The sequence below is a fragment of the Oenanthe melanoleuca genome, chromosome Z (assembly GCF_029582105.1).
Source record: "Oenanthe melanoleuca isolate GR-GAL-2019-014 chromosome Z, OMel1.0, whole genome shotgun sequence".
NCBI classification, from domain to species: domain Eukaryota; kingdom Metazoa; phylum Chordata; class Aves; order Passeriformes; family Muscicapidae; genus Oenanthe; species Oenanthe melanoleuca.
In genome coordinates this window covers 30,680,085-30,703,285 of record NC_079362.1, presented here as the reverse complement: position 1 = coordinate 30,703,285, position 23,201 = coordinate 30,680,085, and the positions used below count along the sequence as shown (strand labels likewise).

The 23,201-nt window shown below is 53.0% G+C and overlaps 2 protein-coding genes across 2 annotated transcripts; both read right to left on the bottom strand.

Annotated features, from left to right (window-relative positions):
• Nucleotides 1-804: 804 nt before the first annotated feature.
• Nucleotides 805-6,319, bottom strand: LOC130265451 (serine/threonine-protein kinase PAK 3-like). Its single transcript, XM_056514551.1, has 8 exons — nt 6,258-6,319; nt 5,089-5,137; nt 4,156-4,268; nt 3,515-3,632; nt 2,766-2,865; nt 2,134-2,330; nt 1,410-1,547; nt 805-1,017 (listed from the first exon to the last, which is right to left on the bottom strand). The coding sequence occupies exons 1-8, from the start codon at nt 6,317-6,319 to the stop codon at nt 928-930; spliced, it is 867 nt and encodes a 288-aa protein (XP_056370526.1). The 3' UTR covers nt 805-927.
• Nucleotides 6,320-12,492: 6,173 nt separating this feature from the next.
• On the bottom strand, nt 12,493-21,680 carry LOC130265450 (serine/threonine-protein kinase PAK 3-like). The gene is made up of 12 exons (XM_056514550.1): nt 21,334-21,680; nt 20,329-20,422; nt 19,862-19,984; nt 18,817-18,997; nt 17,832-17,895; nt 16,661-16,709; nt 15,722-15,834; nt 15,080-15,197; nt 14,331-14,430; nt 13,698-13,894; nt 12,975-13,112; nt 12,493-12,582 (listed from the first exon to the last, which is right to left on the bottom strand). Exons 1-12 carry the CDS (start codon nt 21,678-21,680, stop codon nt 12,493-12,495), a joined length of 1,614 nt encoding a protein of 537 aa, XP_056370525.1.
• Between the last annotated feature and the right edge of the window lie 1,521 nt (nt 21,681-23,201).

The following is a 23,201-nucleotide window of genomic DNA, read 5'->3' as shown; positions in this document are numbered from 1 at the left end:
CAATTCATTTGCATAGGGAATGCAGAAGCCATGCACACAGGCAAAAAACCCAAGGAACTCCTTCACCATTTCCCATGGGCAGGCAGGTGTTCTGTGTCTCCAGGACAGCAGGGCCCCCTCAAGCCTCACAGTGACTTGGAAAGACAAATGCCATCATTCCAAATGTGCCCTCCTACCCCGCTCTTGTGCCCAGCTTGAAATACTGAGCAGGATGTCAGAGGGTCTGGAACAGCTCCTCGGCCACTTTGGGTCACCTGCCCTGGCTGTGTCTCCTCCCAGCCTCCTGGCACGCAGCGTGACCCCAGGCAGCTCTGTCTGGGCAGCTCCTTCAGCTGTGGTGGGTGCCCCGCTGACACAGGCCGTGGCTCACGCAGATCCAAAACTGCAGAAGTTTTCACTCCCTCACGTTGGCCGTAGTACCCATGAAGGATTCACATTCCCGCTGGACACTCACCTGCACCTGAGCCTGTGGAGAAGCCTGGCTGCCTCCTCCTCTGCCCAGAGCAGCATAGACACTCCCAACCTTTCCCTGGAGCTCCAACCCAACCACGGCCACAGTGGCGTCCCCAGCAGTGACACCACTGCTCTGCTCGCTTTCGTTCTACTCTGCTCCTCTCTTCACAGCTACAAGCCTGTATCTTCACAGGAGGTCGTGGCCTGGAGGCAATGAAGGAAGAAGAACTCTGCCCACTTCCAAACTGTGCCACAATCTGTGCCCATCCATGGTTTAGAAACGCCTGACCATTAAGAAGAAAATTTAGACCTTGTTCATAGGTTGAGAACAAAGGGAAGCTTCCAACACAGTGAAGGTTTTAAAGTATTTATTTTGACTATCAATCTAAACAAACTACCTGCCAGAAACTAGAAACTACAAACTAGAAACTACGAGCTACAAACTACAGCAAACAACAATGGCCTCTTCCAGGGCTAGTATCTGCTGTCAGCCATAAACTGCTGTGCTGCCATGATCAGAGGCGTCAGGCTGGAGGTCGGCTTGGCTGAGGTTACAAACGGATGCTGCCCAAAGAGAAAAAGAAGACATGAACATCTACTTTCCTCACAGGCTGAAACAGCCTTTCTCTGTCTACCAGAAAGAGACAGAAAGGAGGGCACGCTGTGCACCTCTGTCTCCACGTCCAGGACCCTGCTACCACGGGAAACCATGGCTCACAATCCCACAAAGGCATGAAGCCAGATGTCTTCAGCTTAAGGAGGTTTGGTCTTGGTGACCTTGAAAGGCTCCTTCAAAGCCAGTCCTCCCAGGCCAAGATTCTCCTTGCTTTTCCTTCAAAAAGCCCCCAGACTGGAGAATCTTAGGAGCAGGGCCCATCTGACGCCTTGCACTCGAGCCCAGGAGGAGCCCCTGGCAGCGGGCAGCTGGCGCACCCTGCGGCCGCTCTGCCTTTTACCTGCAGAAGTTCCTGGGCACACCAGCGCCTGTCCTCGTCTGTCTGCAGGCAGCAGCGCAGAAAGTCTCGCAGCCAAGGGGACTGCTGCCTGGGGTTCTGCAGCTTCGGGGTGCCCCCGGTGCTGATCAGCTGTCCAACCTGGAGTAGAAGGCAAGGTCACACTGCACCTGTCTCCTTCGCACCCAAAACTGCTCACCCACACCCCACTGCGCAAGCTCCACTCTCCAGTGGCGCTTTCCTCCCTGCCAGAGGGTGGCACATGCCTTTCCTAGCCCAAGCAACAGAACGCAAAGCCAGAGGCAAGCACAGCCTGCCCAATGTGCAAAGGCTCCTGCCTTGGGCCCTGATTTCATTGCCTGATGGAATTAGGAGCCACTTGATCAGCAAAAGCACCCTTTGCTTCTCTGAGGACTGACACCACCTCTTAGAGTCCATTTGGAAGAGGGACTTTGGTCGAACTCTGCTATTGCCAAGGTTTTTTTCCAAAAATTCAGCTCGGCGCTGCTCGCTGCTCCCTTAGGCAAAGCTTCCATCAAGCAAAGGGCATCACAGATTTTTGGGCTCTTCATAATTAAATGGCAAGGGGAAAAAGCAGGGAACGATGCACAAGAGACTATGCAGCCCAGAACCCATGGTCTCCAGGTGTTACCAAGCTTCCCAGGCAGAAGGATGGGGACAGATTTTGCTAGAGTGACAGGAGGCTGTGAGAGAAGTTGCAGCGCACCGTGCGGGAGGTTTTCATCAGGTAAGGAGGCGCTCCTTCCACCATCTCGATGCCCACGATGCCAAAGGACCAGATGTCCACTTTGGGGCCATAGGGCTTCCTGGTGAAAATCTCTGGCGCCATCCAGTAAGTAGTGCCGACAGCTGATCTCCGTTTGCTCTGCTCAGCCGTGAGCTGAGCAGCGAGTCCAAAATCAGCTGAGGAGAAAAAAACCACTCTGATCAAGCCAGCGTGAATTAGGAAAGCAAACAGAAGAATTCCCCCCCTCTAGCAATGTCCAAGAAGGCAGTGGGCAAACCAGCTGCAGAAGGGGCCATGCTGGCCTTCCTTAGGCCTGCAGCTGAGGGAATATGGGATTGCCATTCAGCAAAAGCCCCCATTTCACACAGTGGCTTTTAGTCCCCTGAAGCTCGAGAGTGAAACTGCCTTGCTTGGGAAGGGACACACACAAGCCAAAGCCCCTCCTGACACCTTCTTCCCAGCCACACCGCCCTGCACCTTGTGGCTGTGCTCTGCCCTTGCTGCAGGGCAGCCTGCACTGCCACAGGCGCCACTGCCGGGGATCTGGCAGTCACTCAAAGGCACCCCCACCCCGCAGCCCAGCACGGCTGAGCCTGGCCAACAACACCCACCCAACTTGACAGATCCATCCAAGCTCAGGAGAATGTTGTGGCTTTTGATGTCTCGGTGGATCACTTGCTTGGAGTGAAGGAAATCCAGGCCTTGCAGGCACTGAGGGAGGAAAAAGAAACATGAGCCTAGGAGTCCCTCATCTGATTGCATCCCACAAGCAGGGAAGCGGCACATCTGCAAGACAGACTTGCTGGGCAGTGCTGAGCCGTGGCAGGAAAGGCTGCTGGCAAGGGCAAGAGCTTGCTGCTCCAACACGAGCACAGCAGTGCCTTTCTCAGTGAGGGTGTGTTCATTTTGGAAAGAGAAAGGGCAATTATTTCAGCTGACCAGTGCCCTGCAACCACAGACTGAAGGAGCACTGCTGCAGGGGCTGTGCTCTCTCCAGCCACATGGCAGCGGGTGCTTTTGCAAATCCCACTTTGGGTGCAAGGCTCTCCTTTGAGGCTGAGCTCTCTGAGAGTCCTGCGAGTATCTCTTTGTCTTTCCCACTCTGTTGATATTGTGCCACCAGCACGTTTGCTCTTACCGGGACGGAATGCAGTACACGCAGGCTCCAGGCAAGTGTTTAGAGTGGCAAAGACAAAGAAACAGACTAGAAGAAGGGCCTGCACGTTGGCAGGCACTTCAGAGGCTCTTGCTCCTGGCAGTCATAAGAGAAAGGCAGAAAGGAAGCTCGGAAGGTAAAATCAATCCCCTCCTTGCCACCCATCCCACCCAAGGCACGGGAAGCACAAGCGCCGTCCCTCACCTCCCGAGAGACGACTGCAATCTCTCCTTCTGCCATCCTGGTCTCCCTGATGACATCGTGTAAGGAACCTCCGTCCATGTATTCCATCACGAGCCAGAGTTCCTCGTGCACCAGGTAGCTGAAAGGAGGAAACAACAGCCTGGAGATGAATGCGCGCTCCTGCATGACCTGGTGGATTCTTGTTTCCGTGTCTCTCTCCAAGGAAGACAGGAGGAAGGGAATAGTCATTCACTAGGCTCTACAGGGCTTGAACTCTGTGCAGTCTAAAAGACTGCTTGCTATCCACACCAATGCAACAGGCCAAGGGAACTACATCCTGTAGTGCTTTGTCAGCACTTCAGAACCTTGGGAAAGAAACCAAACCCCAAAGCCAACAGGAAAACATGGAGGCAGCACAGCAACTTTGAGGCTGTTGGCTCAGTAAAATAGGGCCGAGTCCTGGCCTTTGAAAGTGCACTTGCAACTAGATATGGCAGAAAAAGATTAATGCAGCTCCCAAAGCAGTCTCATCCAAGATGCTGTAGATCAGCCCAGAAACAGGAATAAACAGCTCCACCCTCTGCCAGCAACCAGAGGATGGTTGAAGCTCTGCCTTGCAGGAGGTGAGTGACCGCCCATGGCAGAAGAGCAGAACCACTCACCTGTCTATATAGTTCACCAGGTTGCCGTCCTTATTGTCCCGCATGACCTGGATTTCCTTCACGCATAGCTCCTTGCTGCTCTCTTGCAGGAGACTAATTTTCTTAATGGCCACCTAAAATGACATGCAAACCATGAACCAAAGTAGTTTGCCACAGGACCACATAGGGAACATGGGGGGCTTGATCATGACTCCAGCAGCCCACTACACAACAAGAAAGCAAACTTTTACGGACATGAGAGATAAAATGTCACCCTAGAAACATCCTCACCTTTATCCACCATAAGAAATACAGCCCTACAGATCTTATGGAAAAAATGCCCTGATGATGACCGCATCGTTAAGGACACCACCAAAAAAGACAATCCCTGCACTTTGTCACTTTAGGAATTTTCATTTTGCTCCACTAAAACACGTTTCTGCAAACCTCTGACATTTAAAATTCCTGCCTGAGTGCAAAAAACCCAAGCCTTGAACCTCTAGCGATACATGCCGGCCTCTGAGTAGGGCTTAGGCCCTTGAGAGGCTCCTTGCAGACCTCTCTCTCTAAGCACACTTCCCAAGGGTAGCACTAAGGTGGCTGAGCAACTACCAGCACAATTCCCATGGATTTGCTAACAGCCAGAAGTGAGAAGTCCAGGGAGCCCTGAGCTGCAGCCCCAAAGAGCAGTGCCATTCTCTGAGACACCACCTCGGCACTAAGACCCACCTAGCATGTCCTCCTCTGCAAAACACCCCTTGGCTTCTTTGCATTCCTTGCAGCAGCTGAGAAGGACAAACTCTGTCCCCACTCTGTTCGGCAGGCTGACTCTGCTCTGCACTGCCTTTGCCTCTCCAGCAAAGCTCTACCAGCGACCCAAAGCTCAGGCACAGCTCACAGCAAGGGGGAGGGCACTGGAGAGCTGCAGGAGCTGCAGCACTGCTTGACGCTTACCTCTTCTCCTGTGGCAGTCTCCACCGCCGTGCACACAGTGCCGAAACCCCTAGAAACAAAACAGCAGCAGAGAAAGGAGAAGGCCTTTAGTCCCTGCAGGTGCCAGACACTGCCCTCCAACAGGAAACAAAGTCCTGGGGCAAACAGCAAATGCACCACCACAGATTGTGCTCTGCACTTTATCCCATTACTCTTTCGGGAGCTGTGCGCGTGTGGGATCTTTCCAGACACACACATTCCCGCTGGGCATGCTCACACCTCTCCTTGGAGTCTATCTGCCAAACTCAGGCAGCAGCACACAGGCCTTCTGAGAAGCCTGAAGCCATGCAAGAGCAATCAGAGGAAAGCTTCCAGTAACAGATCCTTTCTCCAGCTGACAAGGAGAGTAGTCTCCAGCCACAGCTGCTTCTCTTTGGTGCCCGAAGACCGGAAGGACTCCACTTTTCAGGTGACTTCTTGCACATTTGGCTCCTCCCAGAGGAAATGTTGCAAATCAATCCCATTTCCAGTCAGCAGAGCTGCCTTTCAAAAGGGACCAGATTGGTGGATTCTTTCCACTAAAGGCCTAAACCTCACAGGATCCACGAGGGGTCTGACATCAGACAGATGTTGCCTTTTCCTCTAGAGTGCATTGGCATTGGGCAATCCCGTGAAGCCTTGACTTTTTCCACCTCAGCTACAAAAGAGAGCTGCTTCTTTCCTTTCTGCTTTTGCCTTCTAGACTAGAAGGTGGTCATGCTGACCACTCAATCTTGTTTTCAGCAAAATACTGGAAAGAAATTTTACTGACAGCTGACAGCCCTCAGCTACTAACTGGACCTTGGAGGCAATGAAGTTTTCCTCCTTTCATTCCCACGTATTCTGTATTCTTTTGGGACACACAGAAATTATTTCTCCTGAGAAAAGCGGCAAACAGGGGCAACACGCTTGAGGGAACAGGAGATCTGCCAGGTGCTGCTCTTTGCTGCAGGAAAGACATTGCCACCATCCAGGCGTCTTTGCCATGCCTTCGGACCGCAGCTGACAATGCTGAGCGTACTGAGAGACGGCAGCGTCTCAAGGCAGTGTCTGAGCAGCTTTGGAGCTTGCCTGATGTCACTCTGGGGAGATGTGCCACCAGCACAGTACACAGCCCCTCCCTTTGAAGAAGGACCTGTGGCTGCACTCACCCTTTGCCAATGATTTCCAGATCTGTATATTTCGCCTCTGGATCTTCTTTGCTCACCAGCATCCCTGTAAAAATGCAAAGGAAAGATGCTGACTTCAAAACAGAGATCCCACCGTGCAGCAGATCTGAAAGGCAGCCCCACTCTCTGGCCCACTGGGCCCGTTCAACTCACTCAGGAGAGAAACAACAACACCATTACTGCACCACCTGCACCACCAAAACAACAGCAGCAGCAAGAGCAGCAGCTCTGCAGCAAACATGGCCTGCACAAAACTACAAGTGTGAACTGAAATCTGAGCACATGGGGAAACTGTAGGGGAGACAGGGATCAGAAAACCATAACCAAAAGAAGTGATTGTTGTCTAAAAAAACAAAACATTTCTGTTTTGCAAAGAAAACCCTGTGACACTCAACAAAAGCTTTAATCCTTGCAAACAGCAAAGGCACCTTGGGCTCTGGAACCAGAACCTTTCCAGAACCAGGAGAACAGTGCAAAGTGCTCCCAGCAGAGGCGCGATCTCCAGCTGACAGCAGGACTTTGCCTAAACAAGGCCTTTCTGGCTTTCCAGAGCAGCAGCTGCTGTGAGCAGCTCCTGCAGTGGGCCTTAGCAATGAGGGCCCAGCTTTAGGCTGGGCTCAGCTCTCAAGATGGCCTTGGCCATGGCCCACAGGAGCTGGGCCCCACAGCAGCTCCCTGAGGCCCACGCATTCACAAGGTCACAGCCTTCTGCCCAGCCAGAAACAAGCTCTGCTTTGCCTTGGGCAGCGAGGCAAGCTCAGGCAAAGCCAAAGCAGGCCAGGCTGCCCTCTGAGGCGGGAGCAACAGCCCGCTGCTCCTTCAGCACCTCAAAGCACAACCACAGCTCCTGTGTGGAGGCCACAGCACCGACACTCAGCTGAGCAGCAGCACCAGGCGGGACAGCTCGTGCTGACACACGCACACACAAGGCCCTGCTCCAGCAGACAGGGATCACAAAGGACATACTCAGCATGGCCAGCCACTCGTCCTCTGTCCTCTCTCGCAGCTGCTCTGTGCCGCCAGAGGAACTGCTTGTGCTCCAGGTGCACGAGCTGCTCGTGCTGGAGCTCCCAGCTTGGGGACTGGCGGCTTCTTCAGAGCCTGCAGCTGCAGCTCGTGCAGGTGCCACGACAGAGGCGCTGGAGCTCTGGGACAAGAGATGAGTTTGGGTCAGAAATGTGCCTGGCACAGATGCCCCTGCAATCCCATCACAAATGCAAGCCCCTAGCAAGATGCTGCCGGCCACATCCAGGGCTCTTCACCTCTCGGCATTTGCTGCCCCTACTCCATCTCCAGGCTCAAAATCCATAGATTGCTTTTACATATGCACAAAATGACACCATAGACACAGCTAAGCAAAGCAGACACTTACTGATGCTGGCAGCTCAGGCCGTGGGCTGACAGCAGTGGCAGCTTCACTGGCACCTTCCTCCTCTTCAGCCTCTTCCTCGGCTGCTGAGGCAGCCAGAGCAGGTGCTGGCGCTGCCCCTGTGCTCTGTGGGCAGACAGCAGCATGAGGGACAGGAAAGAACCTGTCCTTCAGAACCTCACGTGTATTCAGCTACAGGCCCTGCTGCATCTCAGCTCTTCCTTTAGCTATCCACAGCTGCTCCATGGACAGGACCAGGTCCCTCCAGGGGACAGTGTCTCCTGTGGATCCTGCAAGGCTGTGAACTGCATGTTTGTGCAGCTCCCCTCACATCGGGCGGGAGCCTGCACAGCCACTGGGCACAAAGGGCCTCACTTGTACCCCGGAGCATCCAAAGACACCCCAATGCTACCTCTTGTCTCTTGCTGAGACAAATTCACAGCCCCTGGCACAACAGTGGGAAATTGATGCCCAAACGTCCAAATTCCACACCCCATTTCCAGGCCACACTGGCCAGAGAAGCGTCTGGAAGTGCTGGAAAGATTCCAGCCCTCAGCATCCTCAGCCACGCATGGCAGGTGCTGTCTGATCAGAAACTTCCAGCTCTGCTCTGCTCCAGCTACAGGGCTACCCAGAGCTGGCGCTTACTGATGCTGGGTGCTCAGGCCCTGCAGTGGCAGCATCTGCAGCTTGGTGGGCATCTTCCTCCCCTTTGGCCTCTTCTTCAGCAACACAGGCAGCCAGAGGAAGCTCAGAGGTTGGTTTTGGGCTCTGCAGACATAAAGCAATGTGAGGGACAGGCAACCTTCTTTATATTCAGCTGAAGAGTCACATGTGCTTAGGAGAAACCATCTGCATTCTAAGTTGGTCAGCCTCAAGTAAAATGGGCCACGCAGAGCAGACTGCACTCTCTTGGACAGGAGAAATTCCATCATGGCTCCAAGCACCGAGCAAGCCCACTTTCATCTGCTGAAAAAGCTCTGAAGTGGAACTGGAGGAAACAGCCAGGAATCCTGTGGATGATGCTGCTGCTGCTGCTGCAGCTGCACAGAGCCTGGACTGTGCTTTCATTCATCCGAGCAGGCTGGCACTGGACTGCAGCACGCCCAGCTCACGCCGTGCTCCACAACTGTCCAACGCTCCCAAGGCCAAAGGCTCCTTTCCCACTCACCCAAGGAGCGGATTCTCTCCAGGCACGGGCGATGTGACCTGCAACACACAAGGGAAAAAGAAGCGGATGCTGTGAGAAAGCTGCCCGCACTGGGCAGGCCCAGCAAAAATTCAAGCCAAAGACAGAGCATTCTGCTTTCACTGCTTCCCTCCAGCAGCAACCCTTGTGTCACACAGCAAGCAAGACAAGAGCACAAAGTACTGTCTTGTGTCTGCCTTTTGTCCTCCTTGGCCACTCATCCCACAGAAACTTGAGACAAAGAAAGTCCAGATGGTTCTGTAACAGTCGCTGCTTCTGCCCCCCCCACCCTGCAGGAGCTACAGCTCCTCTCTTTGCTGGACTTCAGTTTTCTGAAGAGATGGCAAGCATCAATTGCCATGAGCTTGCTGAAAACTTTTCCTCAGAAGAGCTTCACCCAAAAGCCCTTAGCCATGGTGGCAGTTCTATTGTGACACAGCACAAGAACAGCTGCTGGGCTCAGGAGCATTCAAGAGCTCTTAGGAAATGTTGATTTCAGAGGCCATTTCCAAGTTGATTCCGTGATTTCATCACAGAGGGAAGGTCTCTTTTAGCACACAGCAAGTGTCAAGTTCCACAGACACATCCTGGGATGAGCGCATGCAGACAAGAAGATGCTTCTCCCCAGGCCTGGAGAGCAGCACACAGTTTTTACAAGGACTCCTGCCAAGCTCTCCCAGGCTTCCTGTCTTGAAACCTGTCTTGCTTGAGCCAGCAAACTGAGGAGATTCCAGACTCCACTGCCACAGGCCATGCCATGGCATGGGGCAGCACAAGCCCTGCAGGCTACATGGCAAATGCAGCCCACGCCCTGCTGCCTAGAGACACCCCCTGCTCAGCTGAGGCTGGTGACAGCAGCTTTACCCAACCAAAGGCCTCTTCATGGCATTTTGGTTTCCACATGCCGCACCCAACAAAAACCTCTACTTACGTGCCAGGTGGGTGAAGAAGTACCCGGAATAAGCCGTGCAAACTGCAGCAGCGCACACTCTGTCCATGGTCGCAGCAGTGCTGCTCAAGTCTGCACCGGACAATACCTGTGGGCACAAAGAAAATACTCAGAGTGCTGTCAGGGTGCAGCCTGCTGGCAGACACCTCGTCAAGCAGCAGCTCCCGCCTGCAGCGAGCGTGCCAAAGAGCTGCTCTGCACACTGAGGCCTCCCGAGCCTCGGCACAGCAACTTTGCCGTGACAGCGCCGGGATGCGGCCCCTGACATCACAATAGGAGCTCCACATCACAATTAGGAGGCTGGCTGGTGACGTCATGTGTAGAAGCAGACCTTCTCTACAGCTAATGCCAAAAAATGCCTGCAAAGTTCTCTGCTACAAAGCCACACAAAAAGCCCTCCTAGTGCATAACCTCTTGCTCAAGGCATCTAAGAGTGACTCCAAAGACACACCGAGCCCCTATAGCCCACACTGAGAAGCTGAACACTTGAGAAGGGACCATGATGTGAGGAAAGCAAAAAAGACAGCAGGACCTTTGGCCACTCATTCCCCTGTGGTAAAGCACAAGGCCTCTTCCAGCTAGGGCTCTAAAAGAAACATCCAAGGAAATCCCCGCTGCAATGACAGCTGGGGGACAAAACCTCAGGAAGCATTTTGGTAGATCTTCTTCCTCACATGTTTGCTGCAGTACAAGGTGGGACACAGGCCTAAAAACGGGTGGGCTTTAAGAAAACACGGAAAACTAAGCAAGACATCCACTGCAAACACACCATGCTGCTGCTGCACTGCCGTGGCATTTCCAAGGAGCCTCGCCCAACTGAGGTGCACCTCTGGGAGCTTCCCTGGCCACATCCGTGCATCAGAGGGAGCCGCCTGCTGTGGATGTAAAGCAAGCAGGAAAAGAATGTTCTAGCACGCTCTGGGGCAGCTCACAAAGTGCTGGTAGGAGGAAAGCAGTGGGCCCAAGTGGGCCGGTCCCAGAAAAAGTGAAGGTGTGAGGCAGAGTCCAAATAGATCAGGTGCTGGACAGGCTACAGGAAGGCAGGCTTAGGAAAACAGAAAAACCATCACCACCACCATTCCAAAATTTGGATGCTACATTCTCCCTCCTCTTGCATTAAAACCACTTTTTCTCTATTTCTCATGCTGTGGTTTAACCCCAGCCCGCAAGCAAGCACCACGCTGTCGGGGCTCTGGCTGTGTTGCATGAATATGAGAGACTCTGACTTTAAGAGAACTGCATCATTCTGTACTTTTCAGAGAGAATACTGACACTGAGCTATTCGTGAAGGAGATAAAAAGTAGTAACAATGAGCGGATGGGAAAGAATCAGAGTAGCAACAGTAGGAGGCTGAGGAGGTACATTAAAGTAGCAAGCGAGAAGGTAGACGGGCAGAGAAAATAGAATAAAGTAGCAAATAGGTAGAAGAGACGTGACTGACGTAGGGTGCTAGGATTGCTTGAGCCAAGAGGTGGAGAAATTGTCGTAACAACGCGTGAAACCAATCAATAAATAACAAGTCACATATGGACGATGCTCACTAACCACTGATATGCTTGCTGGCCTCGCGTGTTGCAACAGTGTTTAAGTACAAAAGAAGCAGTGCACAGCTAATAAACGGATAAGCCTTGCACCATACTGATGCGTGAGTCTTTTCTCATTCACCATGAAGATCCTTCTCTAGCTACGGCTCCGACACCAAACACAGCCATTCTCACTCAATGCCCCACCAGCAGGCTGGACTGTGCAGGGAAATGGAAGGGTAAAAGCAGGAAAGCTCACAGGTGGAGAACAATTCATTTGCATAGGGAATGCAGAAGCCATGCACACAGGCAAAAAACCCAAGGAACTCCTTCACCATTTCCCATGGGCAGGCAGGTGTTCTGTGTCTCCAGGACAGCAGGGCCCCCTCAAGCCTCACAGTGACTTGGAAAGACAAATGCCATCATTCCAAATGTGCCCTCCTACCCCGCTCTTGTGCCCAGCTTGAAATACTGAGCAGGATGTCAGAGGGTCTGGAACAGCTCCTCGGCCACTTTGGGTCACCTGCCCTGGCTGTGTCTCCTCCCAGCCTCCTGGCACGCAGCGTGACCCCAGGCAGCTCTGTCTGGGCAGCTCCTTCAGCTGTGGTGGGTGCCCCGCTGACACAGGCCGTGGCTCACGCAGATCCAAAACTGCAGAAGTTTTCACTCCCTCACGTTGGCCGTAGTACCCATGAAGGATTCACATTCCCGCTGGACACTCACCTGCACCTGAGCCTGTGGAGAAGCCTGGCTGCCTCCTCCTCTGCCCAGAGCAGCATAGACACTCCCAACCTTTCCCTGGAGCTCCAACCCAACCACGGCCACAGTGGCGTCCCCAGCAGTGACACCACTGCTCTGCTCGCTTTCGTTCTACTCTGCTCCTCTCTTCACAGCTACAAGCCTGTATCTTCACAGGAGGTCGTGGCCTGGAGGCAATGAAGGAAGAAGAACTCTGCCCACTTCCAAACTGTGCCACAATCTGTGCCCATCCATGGTTTAGAAACGCCTGACCATTAAGAAGAAAATTTAGACCTTGTTCATAGGTTGAGAACAAAGGGAAGCTTCCAACACAGTGAAGGTTTTAAAGTATTTATTTTGACTATCAATCTAAACAAACTACCTGCCAGAAACTAAACTAGAAACTACGAGCTACAAACTACAACAAACAACAATGGCCTCTTCCAGGGCTAGTATCTGCTGTCAGCCATAAACTGCTGTGCTGCCATGATCAGAGGCGTCAGGCTGGAGGTCGGCTTGGCTGAGGTTACAAACGGATGCTGCCCAAAGAGAAAAAGAAGACATGAACATCTACTTTCCTCACAGGCTGAAACAGCCTTTCTCTGTCTACCAGAAAGAGACAGAAAGGAGGGCACGCTGTGCACCTCTGTCTCCACGTCCAGGACCCTGCTACCACGGGAAACCATGGCTCACAATCCCACAAAGGCATGAAGCCAGATGTCTTCAGCTTAAGGAGGTTTGGTCTTGGTGACCTTGAAAGGCTCCTTCAAAGCCAGTCCTCCCAGGCCAAGATTCTCCTTGCTTTTCCTTCAAAAAGCCCCCAGACTGGAGAATCTTAGGAGCAGGGCCCATCTGACGCCTTGCACTCGAGCCCAGGAGGAGCCCCTGGCAGCGGGCAGCTGGCGCACCCTGCGGCCGCTCTGCCTTTTACCTGCAGAAGTTCCTGGGCACACCAGCGCCTGTCCTCGTCTGTCTGCAGGCAGCAGCGCAGAAAGTCTCGCAGCCAAGGGGACTGCTGCCTGGGGTTCTGCAGCTTCGGGGTGCCCCCGGTGCTGATCAGCTGTCCAACCTGGAGTAGAAGGCAAGGTCACACTGCACCTGTCTCCTTCGCACCCAAACTGCTCACCCACACCCCACTGCGCAAGCTCCACTCTCCAGTGGCGCTTTCCTCCCTGCCAGAGGGTGGCACATGCCTTTCCTAGCCCAAGCAACAGAACGCAAAGCCAGAGGCAAGCACAGCCTGCCCAATGTGCAAAGGCTCCTGCCTTGGGCCCTGATTTCATTGCCTGATGGAATTAGGAGCCACTTGATCAGCAAAAGCACCCTTTGCTTCTCTGAGGACTGACACCACCTCTTAGAGTCCATTTGGAAGAGGGACTTTGGTCGAACTCTGCTATTGCCAAGGTTTTTTTCCAAAAATTCAGCTCGGCGCTGCTCGCTGCTCCCTTAGGCAAAGCTTCCATCAAGCAAAGGGCATCACAGATTTTTGGGCTCTTCATAATTAAATGGCAAGGGGAAAAAGCAGGGAACGATGCACAAGAGACTATGCAGCCCAGAACCCATGGTCTCCAGGTGTTACCAAGCTTCCCAGGCAGAAGGATGGGGACAGATTTTGCTAGAGTGACAGGAGGCTGTGAGAGAAGTTGCAGCGCACCGTGCGGGAGGTTTTCATCAGGTAAGGAGGCGCTCCTTCCACCATCTCGATGCCCACGATGCCAAAGGACCAGATGTCCACTTTGGGGCCATAGGGCTTCCTGGTGAAAATCTCTGGCGCCATCCAGTAAGTAGTGCCGACAGCTGATCTCCGTTTGCTCTGCTCAGCCGTGAGCTGAGCAGCGAGTCCAAAATCAGCTGAGGAGAAAAAAACCACTCTGATCAAGCCAGCGTGAATTAGGAAAGCAAACAGAAGAATTCCCCCCTCTAGCAATGTCCAAGAAGGCAGTGGGCAAACCAGCTGCAGAAGGGGCCATGCTGGCCTTCCTTAGGCCTGCAGCTGAGGGAATATGGGATTGCCCATTCAGCAAAAGCCCCCGATTTCACACAGTGGCTTTTAGTCCCCTGAAGCTCGAGAGTGAAACTGCCTTGCTTGGGAAGGGACACACACAAGCCAAAGCCCCTCCTGACACCTTCTTCCCAGCCACACCGCCCTGCACCTTGTGGCTGTGCTCTGCCCTTGCTGCAGGGCAGCCTGCACTGCCACAGGCGCCACTGCCGGGGATCTGGCAGTCACTCAAAGGCACCCCCACCCCGCAGCCCAGCACGGCTGAGCCTGGCCAACAACACCCACCCAACTTGACAGATCCATCCAAGCTCAGGAGAATGTTGTGGCTTTTGATGTCTCGGTGGATCACTTGCTTGGAGTGAAGGAAATCCAGGCCTTGCAGGCACTGAGGGAGGAAAAAGAAACATGAGCCTAGGAGTCCCTCATCTGATTGCATCCCACAAGCAGGGAAGCGGCACATCTGCAAGACAGACTTGCTGGGCAGTGCTGAGCCGTGGCAGGAAAGGCTGCTGGCAAGGGCAAGAGCTTGCTGCTCCAACACGAGCACAGCAGTGCCTTTCTCAGTGAGGGTGTGTTCATTTTGGAAAGAGAAAGGGCAATTATTTCAGCTGACCAGTGCCCTGCAACCACAGACTGAAGGAGCACTGCTGCAGGGGCTGTGCTCTCTCCAGCCACATGGCAGCGGGTGCTTTTGCAAATCCCACTTTGGGTGCAAGGCTCTCCTTTGAGGCTGAGCTCTCTGAGAGTCCTGCGAGTATCTCTTTGTCTTTCCCACTCTGTTGATATTGTGCCACCAGCACGTTTGCTCTTACCGGGACGGAATGCAGTACACGCAGGCTCCAGGCAAGTGTTTAGAGTGGCAAAGACAAAGAAACAGACTAGAAGAAGGGCCTGCACGTTGGCAGGCACTTCAGAGGCTCTTGCTCCTGGCAGTCATAAGAGAAAGGCAGAAAGGAAGCTCGGAAGGTAAAATCAATCCCCTCCTTGCCACCCATCCCACCCAAGGCACGGGAAGCACAAGCGCCGTCCCTCACCTCCCGAGAGACGACTGCAATCTCTCCTTCTGCCATCCTGGTCTCCCTGATGACATCGTGTAAGGAACCTCCGTCCATGTATTCCATCACGAGCCAGAGTTCCTCGTGCACCAGGTAGCTGAAAGGAGGAAACAACAGCCTGGAGATGAATGCGCGCTCCTGCATGACCTGGTGGATTCTTGTTTCCGTGTCTCTCTCCAAGGAAGACAGGAGGAAGGGAATAGTCATTCACTAGGCTCTACAGGGCTTGAACTCTGTGCAGTCTAAAAGACTGCTTGCTATCCACACCAATGCAACAGGCCAAGGGAACTACATCCTGTAGTGCTTTGTCAGCACTTCAGAACCTTGGGAAAGAAACCAAACCCCAAAGCCAACAGGAAAACATGGAGGCAGCACAGCAACTTTGAGGCTGTTGGCTCAGTAAAATAGGGCCGAGTCCTGGCCTTTGAAAGTGCACTTGCAACTAGATATGGCAGAAAAAGATTAATGCAGCTCCCAAAGCAGTCTCATCCAAGATGCTGTAGATCAGCCCAGAAACAGGAATAAACAGCTCCACCCTCTGCCAGCAACCAGAGGAGTGGTTGAAGCTCTGCCTTGCAGGAGGTGAGTGACCGCCCATGGCAGAAGAGCAGAACCACTCACCTGTCTATATAGTTCACCAGGTTGCCGTCCTTATTGTCCCGCATGACCTGGATTTCCTTCACGCATAGCTCCTTGCTGCTCTCTTGCAGGAGACTAATTTTCTTAATGGCCACCTAAAATGACATGCAAACCATGAACCAAAGTAGTTTGCCACAGGACCACATAGGGAACATGGGGGGCTTGATCATGACTCCAGCAGCCCACTACACAACAAGAAAGCAAACTTTTACGGACATGAGAGATAAAATGTCACCCTAGAAACATCCTCACCTTTATCCACCATAAGAAATACAGCCCTACAGATCTTATGGAAAAAATGCCCTGATGATGACCGCATCGTTAAGGACACCACCAAAAAAGACAATCCCTGCACTTTGTCACTTTAGGAATTTTCATTTTGCTCCACTAAAACACGTTTCTGCAAACCTCTGACATTTAAAATTCCTGCCTGAGTGCAAAAAGAAACAACCCAAGCCTTGAACCTCTAGCGATACATGCCGGCCTCTGAGTAGGGCTTAGGCCCTTGAGAGGCTCCTTGCAGACCTCTCTCTCTAAGCACACTTCCCAAGGGTAGCACTAAGGTGGCTGAGCAACTACCAGCACAATTCCCATGGATTTGCTAACAGCCAGAAGTGAGAAGTCCAGGGAGCCCTGAGCTGCAGCCCCAAAGAGCAGTGCCATTCTCTGAGACACCACCTCGGCACTAAGACCCACCTAGCATGTCCTCCTCTGCAAAACACCCCTTGGCTTCTTTGCATTCCTTGCAGCAGCTGAGAAGGACAAACTCTGTCCCCACTCTGTTCGGCAGGCTGACTCTGCTCTGCACTGCCTTTGCCTCTCCAGCAAAGCTCTACCAGCGACCCAAAGCTCAGGCACAGCTCACAGCAAGGGGGAGGGCACTGGAGAGCTGCAGGAGCTGCAGCACTGCTTGACGCTTACCTCTTCTCCTGTGGCAGTCTCCACCGCCGTGCACACAGTGCCGAAACCCCTAGAAACAAAACAGCAGCAGAGAAAGGAGAAGGCCTTTAGTCCCTGCAGGTGCCAGACACTGCCTCCAACAGGAAACAAAGTCCTGGGGCAAACAGCAAATGCACCACCACAGATTGTGCTCTGCACTTTATCCCATTACTCTTTCGGGAGCTGTGCGCGTGTGGGATCTTTCCAGACACACACATTCCCGCTGGGCATGCTCACACCTCTCCTTGGAGTCTATCTGCCAAACTCAGGCAGCAGCACACAGGCCTTCTGAGAAGCCTGAAGCCATGCAAGAGCAATCAGAGGAAAGCTTCCAGTAACAGATCCTTTCTCCAGCTGACAAGGAGAGTAGTCTCCAGCCACAGCTGCTTCTCTTTGGTGCACCGAAAGACACGGGAAGGACTCCACTTTTCAGGTGACTTCTTGCACATTTGGCTCCTCCCAGAGGAAATGTTGCAAATCAATCCCATTTCCAGTCAGCAGAGCTGCCTTTCAAAAGGGACCAGATTGGTGGATTCTTTCCACTAAAGGCCTAAACCTCACAGGATCCACGAGGGGTCTGACATCAGACAGATGTTGCCTTTTCCTCTAGAGTGCATTGGCATTGGGCAATCCCGTGAAGCCTTGACTTTTTCCACCTCAGCTACAAAAGAGAGCTGCTTCTTTCCTTTCTGCTTTTGCCTTCTAGACTAGAAGGTGGTCATGCTGACCACTCAATCTTGTTTTCAGCAAAATACTGGAAAGAAATTTTACTGACAGCTGACAGCCCTCAGCTACTAACTGGACCTTGGAGGCAATGAAGTTTTCCTCCTTTCATTCCCACGTATTCTGTATTCTTTTGGGACACACAGAAATTATTTCTCCTGAGAAAAGCGGCAAACAGGGGCAACACGCTTGAGGGAACAGGAGATCTGCCAGGTGCTGCTCTTTGCTGCAGGAAAGACATTGCCACCATCCAGGCGTCTTTGCCATGCCTTCGGACCGCAGCTGTCAATGCTGAGCGTACTGAGAGACGGCAGCGTCTCAAGGCAGTGTCTGAGCAGCTTTGGAGCTTGCCTGACGTCACTCGGAGGAGATGTGCCACCAGCATATACACAGCCCCTCCCTTTGAAGAAGGACCTGTGGCTGCACTCACCCTTTGCCAATGATTTCCAGATCTGTATATTTCGCCTCTGGATCTTCTTTGCTCACCAGCATCCCTGTAAAAATGCAAAGGAAAGATGCTGACTTCAAAACAGAGATCCCACCGTGCAGCAGATCTGAAAGGCAGCCCCACTCTCTGGCCCACTGGGCCCGTTCAACTCACTCAGGAGAGAAACAACAACACCATTACTGCACCACCTGCACCACCAAAACAACAGCAGCAGCAAGAGCAGCAGCTCTGCAGCAAACATGGCCTGCACAAAACTACAAGTGTGAACTGAAATCTGAGCACATGGGGAAACTGTAGGGGAGACAGGGATCAGAAAACCATAACCAAAAGAAGTGATTGTTGTCTAAAAAAAACAAAACATTTCTGTTTTGCAAAGAAAACCCTGTGACACTCAACAAAAGCTTTAATCCTTGCAAACAGCAAAGGCACCTTGGGCTCTGGAACCAGAACCTTTCCAGAACCAGAAGAACAGTGCAAAGTGCTCCCAGCAGAGGCGCGATCTCCAGCTGACAGCAGGACTTTGCCTAAACAAGGCCTTTCTGGCTTTCCAGAGCAGCAGCTGCTGTGAGCAGCTCCTGCAGTGGGCCTTAGCAATGAGGGCCCAGCTTTAGGCTGGGCTCAGCTCTCAAGATGGCCTTGGCCATGGCCCACAGGAGCTGGGCCCCACAGCAGCTCCCTGAGGCCCACGCATTCACAAGGTCACAGCCTTCTGCCCAGCCAGAAACAAGCTCTGCTTTGCCTTGGGCAGCGAGGCAAGCTCAGGCAAAGCCAAAGCAGGCCAGGCTGCCCTCTGAGGCGGGAGCAACAGCCCGCTGCTCCTTCAGCACCTCAAAGCACAACCACAGCTCCTGTGTGGAGGCCACAGCACCGACACTCAGCTGAGCAGCAGCACCAGGCGGGACAGCTCGTGCTGACACACGCACACACAAGGCCCTGCTCCAGCAGACAGGGATCACAAAGGACATACTCAGCATGGCCAGCCACTCGTCCTCTGTCCTCTCTCGCAGCTGCTCTGTGCCGCCAGAGGAACTGCTTGTGCTCCAGGTGCACGAGCTGCTCGTGCTGGAGCTCCCAGCTTGGGGACTGGCGGCTTCTTCAGAGCCTGCAGCTGCAGCTCGTGCAGGTGCCACGACAGAGGCGCTGGAGCTCTGGGACAAGAGATGAGTTTGGGTCAGAAATGTGCCTGGCACAGATGCCCCTGCAATCCATTCACAAATGCAAGCCCCTAGCAAGATGCTGCCGGACCACATCCAGGGCTCTTCACCTCTCGGCATTTGCTGCCCCTACTCCATCTCCAGGCTCAAAATCCATAGATTGCTTTTACATGCACAAAATGACACCATAGACACGAGTAAGCAAAGCAACACTACTGATGCTGGCAGCTCAGGCCGTGGGCTGACAGCAGTGGCAGCTTCACTGGCACCTTCCTCCTCTTCAGCCTCTCCTCGGCTGCTGAGGCATCCAGAGCAGGTGCTGGCGCTGCCCCTGTGCTCTGTGGGCAGACAGCAGCATGAGGGACAGGAAAGAAACCTGTCCTTCAGAACCTCACGTTATCAGCTACAGGCCCCGCTGCATCTCAGCTCTTCCTTTAGCTATCCACAGCTGCTCCATGGACAGGACAGGTCCCTCCAGGGGACAGTGTCTCCTGTGGATCCTGCAAGGCTGTGAACTGCATGTTTGTGCAGCTCCCCTCACATCGGGCAGGGAGCCTGCACAGCCACTGGGCACAAAGGGCCTCACTTGTACCCCGGGAGCATCCAAAGACACCCCAATGCTACCTCTTGTCTCTTGCTGAGACAAATTCACAGCCCCTGGCACAACAGTGGGAAATTGATGCCCAAACGTCCAAATTCCACACCCCATTTCCAGGCCACACTGGCCAGAGAAGCGTCTGGAAGTGCTGGAAAGATTCCAGCCCTCAGCATCCTCAGCCACGCATGGCAGGTGCTGTCTGATCAGAAACTTCCAGCTCTGCTCTGCTCCAGCTACAGGGCTACCCAGCTGGCGCTTACTGATGCTGGGTGCTCAGGCCCTGCAGTGGCAGCATCTGCAGCTTGGTGGGCATCTTCCTCCCCTTTGGCCTCTTCTTCAGCAACACAGGCAGCCAGAGGAAGCTCAGAGGTTGGTTTTGGGCTCTGCAGACATAAAGCAATGTGAGGGACAGGCAACCTTCTTTATATTCAGCTGAAGAGTCACATGTGCTTAGGAGAAACCATCTGCATTCTAAGTTGGTCAGCCTCAAGTAAAATGGGCCACGCAGAGCAGACTGCACTCTCTTGGACAGGAGAAATTCCATCATGGCTCCAAGCACCGAGCAAGCCCACTTTCATCTGCTGAAAAAGCTCTGAAGTGGAACTGGAGGAAACAGCCAGGAATCCTGTGGATGATGCTGCTGCTGCTGCTGCAGCTGCACAGAGCCTGGACTGTGCTTTCATTCATCCGAGCAGGCTGGCACTGGACTGCAGCACGCCCAGCTCACGCCGTGCTCCACAACTGTCCAACGCTCCCAAGGCCAAAGGCTCCTTTCCCACTCACCCAAGGAGCGGATTCTCTCCAGGCACGGGCGATGTGACCTGCAACACACAAGGGAAAAAGAAGCGGATGCTGTGAGAAAGCTGCCCGCACTGGGCAGGCCCAGCAAAAATTCAAGCCAAAGACAGAGCATTCTGCTTTCACTGCTTCCCTCCAGCAGCAACCCTTGTGTCACACAGCAAGCAAGACAAGAGCACAAAGTACTGTCTTGTGTCTGCCTTTTGTCCTCCTTGGCCACTCATCCCACAGAAACTTGAGACAAAGAAAGTCCAGATGGTTCTGTAACAGTCGCTGCTTCTGCCCCACCCCACCCTGCAGGAGCTACAGCTCCTCTCTTTGCTGGACTTCAGTTTTCTGAAGAGATGGCAAGCATAATTGCCATGAGCTTGCTGAAAACTTTTCCTCAGAAGAGCTTCACCCAAAAGCCCTTAGCCATGGTGGCAGTTCTATTGTGACACAGCACAAGAACAGCTGCTGGGCTCAGGAGCATTCAAGAGCTCTTAGGAAATGTTGATTTCAGAGGCCATTTCCAAGTTGATTCCGTGATTTCATCACAGAGGGAAGGTCTCTTTTAGCACACAGCAAGTGTCAAGTTCCACAGACACATCCTGGGATGAGCGCATGCAGACAAGAAGATGCTTCTCCCCAGGCCTGGAGAGCAGCACACAGTTTTTACAAGGACTCCTGCCAAGCTCTCCCAGGCTTCCTGTCTTGAAACCTGTCTTGCTTGAGCCAGCAAACTGAGGAGATTCCAGACTCCACTGCCACAGGCCATGCCATGGCATGGGGCAGCACAAGCCCTGCAGGCTACATGGCAAATGCAGCCCACGCCCTGCTGCCTAGAGACACCCCCTGCTCAGCTGAGGCTGGTGACAGCAGCTTTACCCAACCAAAGGCCTCTTCATGGCATTTTGGTTTCCACATGCCGCACCCAACAAAAACCTCTACTTACGTGCCAGGTGGGTGAAGAAGTACCCGGAATAAGCCACAGAAAAAGCCGTGCAAACTGCAGCAGCGCACACTCTGTCCATGGTCGCAGCAGTGCTGCTCAAGTCTGCACCGGACAATACCTGTGGGCACAAAGAAAATACTCAGAGTGCTGTCAGGGTGCAGCCTGCTGGCAGACACCTCGTCAAGCAGCAGCTCCCGCCTGCAGCGAGCGTGCCAAAGAGCTGCTCTGCACACTGAGGCCTCCCGAGCCTCGGCACAGCAACTTTGCCGTGACAGCGCCGGGATGCGGCCCCTGACATCACAATAGGAGCTCCACATCACAATTAGGAGGCTGGCTGGTGACGTCATGTGTAGAAGCAGACCTTCTCTACAGCTAATGCCAAAAAATGCCTGCAAAGTTCTCTGCTACAAAGCCACACAAAAAGCCCTCCTAGTGCATAACCTCTTGCTCAAGGCATCTAAGAGTGACTCCAAAGACACACCGAGCCCCTATAGCCCACACTGAGAAGCTGAACACTTGAGAAGGGACCATGATGTGAGGAAAGCAAAAAAGACAGCAGGACCTTTGGCCACTCATTCCCCTGTGGTAAAGCACAAGGCCTCTTCCAGCTAGGGCTCTAAAAGAAACATCCAAGGAAATCCCCGCTGCAATGACAGCTGGGGGACAAAACCTCAGGAAGCATTTTGGTAGATCTTCTTCCTCACATGTTTGCTGCAGTACAAGGTGGGACACAGGCCTAAAAACGGGTGGGCTTTAAGAAAACACGGAAAACTAAGCAAGACATCCACTGCAAACACACCATGCTGCTGCTGCACTGCCGTGGCATTTCCAAGGAGCCTCGCCCAACTGAGGTGCACCTCTGGGAGCTTCCCTGGCCACATCCGTGCATCAGAGGGAGCCGCCTGCTGTGGATGTAAAGCAAGCAGGAAAAGAATGTTCTAGCACGCTCTGGGGCAGCTCACAAAGTGCTGGTAGGAGGAAAGCAGTGGGCCCAAGTGGGCCGGTCCCAGAAAAAGTGAAGGTGTGAGGCAGAGTCCAAATAGATCAGGTGCTGGACAGGCTACAGGAAGGCAGGCTTAGGAAAACAGAAAAACCATCACCACCACCATTCCAAAATTTGGATGCTACATTCTCCCTCCTCTTGCATTAAAACCACTTTTTCTCTATTTCTCATGCTGTGGTTTAACCCCAGCCCGCAAGCAAGCACCACGCTGTCGGGGCTCTGGCTGTGTTGCATGAATATGAGAGACTCTGACTTTAAGAGAACTGCATCATTCTGTACTTTTCAGAGAGAATACTGACACTGAGCTATTCGTGAAGGAGATAAAAAGTAGTAACAATGAGCGGATGGGAAAGAATCAGAGTAGCAACAGTAGGAGGCTGAGGAGGTACATTAAAGTAGCAAGCGAGAAGGTAGACGGGCAGAGAAAATAGAATAAAGTAGCAAATAGGTAGAAGAGACGTGACTGACGTAGGGTGCTAGGATTGCTTGAGCCAAGAGGTGGAGAAATTGTCGTAACAACGCGTGAAACCAATCAATAAATAACAAGTCACATATGGACGATGCTCACTAACCATGATATGCTTGCTGGCCTCGCGTGTTGCAACAGTGTTTAAGTACAAAAGAAGCAGTGCACAGCTAATAAACGGATAAGCCTTGCACCATACTGATGCGTGAGTCTTTTCTCATTCACCATGAAGATCCTTCTCTAGCTACGGCTCCGACACCAAACACAGCCATTCTCACTCAATGCCCCACCAGCAGGCTGGACTGTGCAGGGAAATGGAAGGGTAAAAGCAGGAAAGCTCACAGGTGGAGAACAATTCATTTGCATAGGGAATGCAGAAGCCATGCACACAGGCAAAAA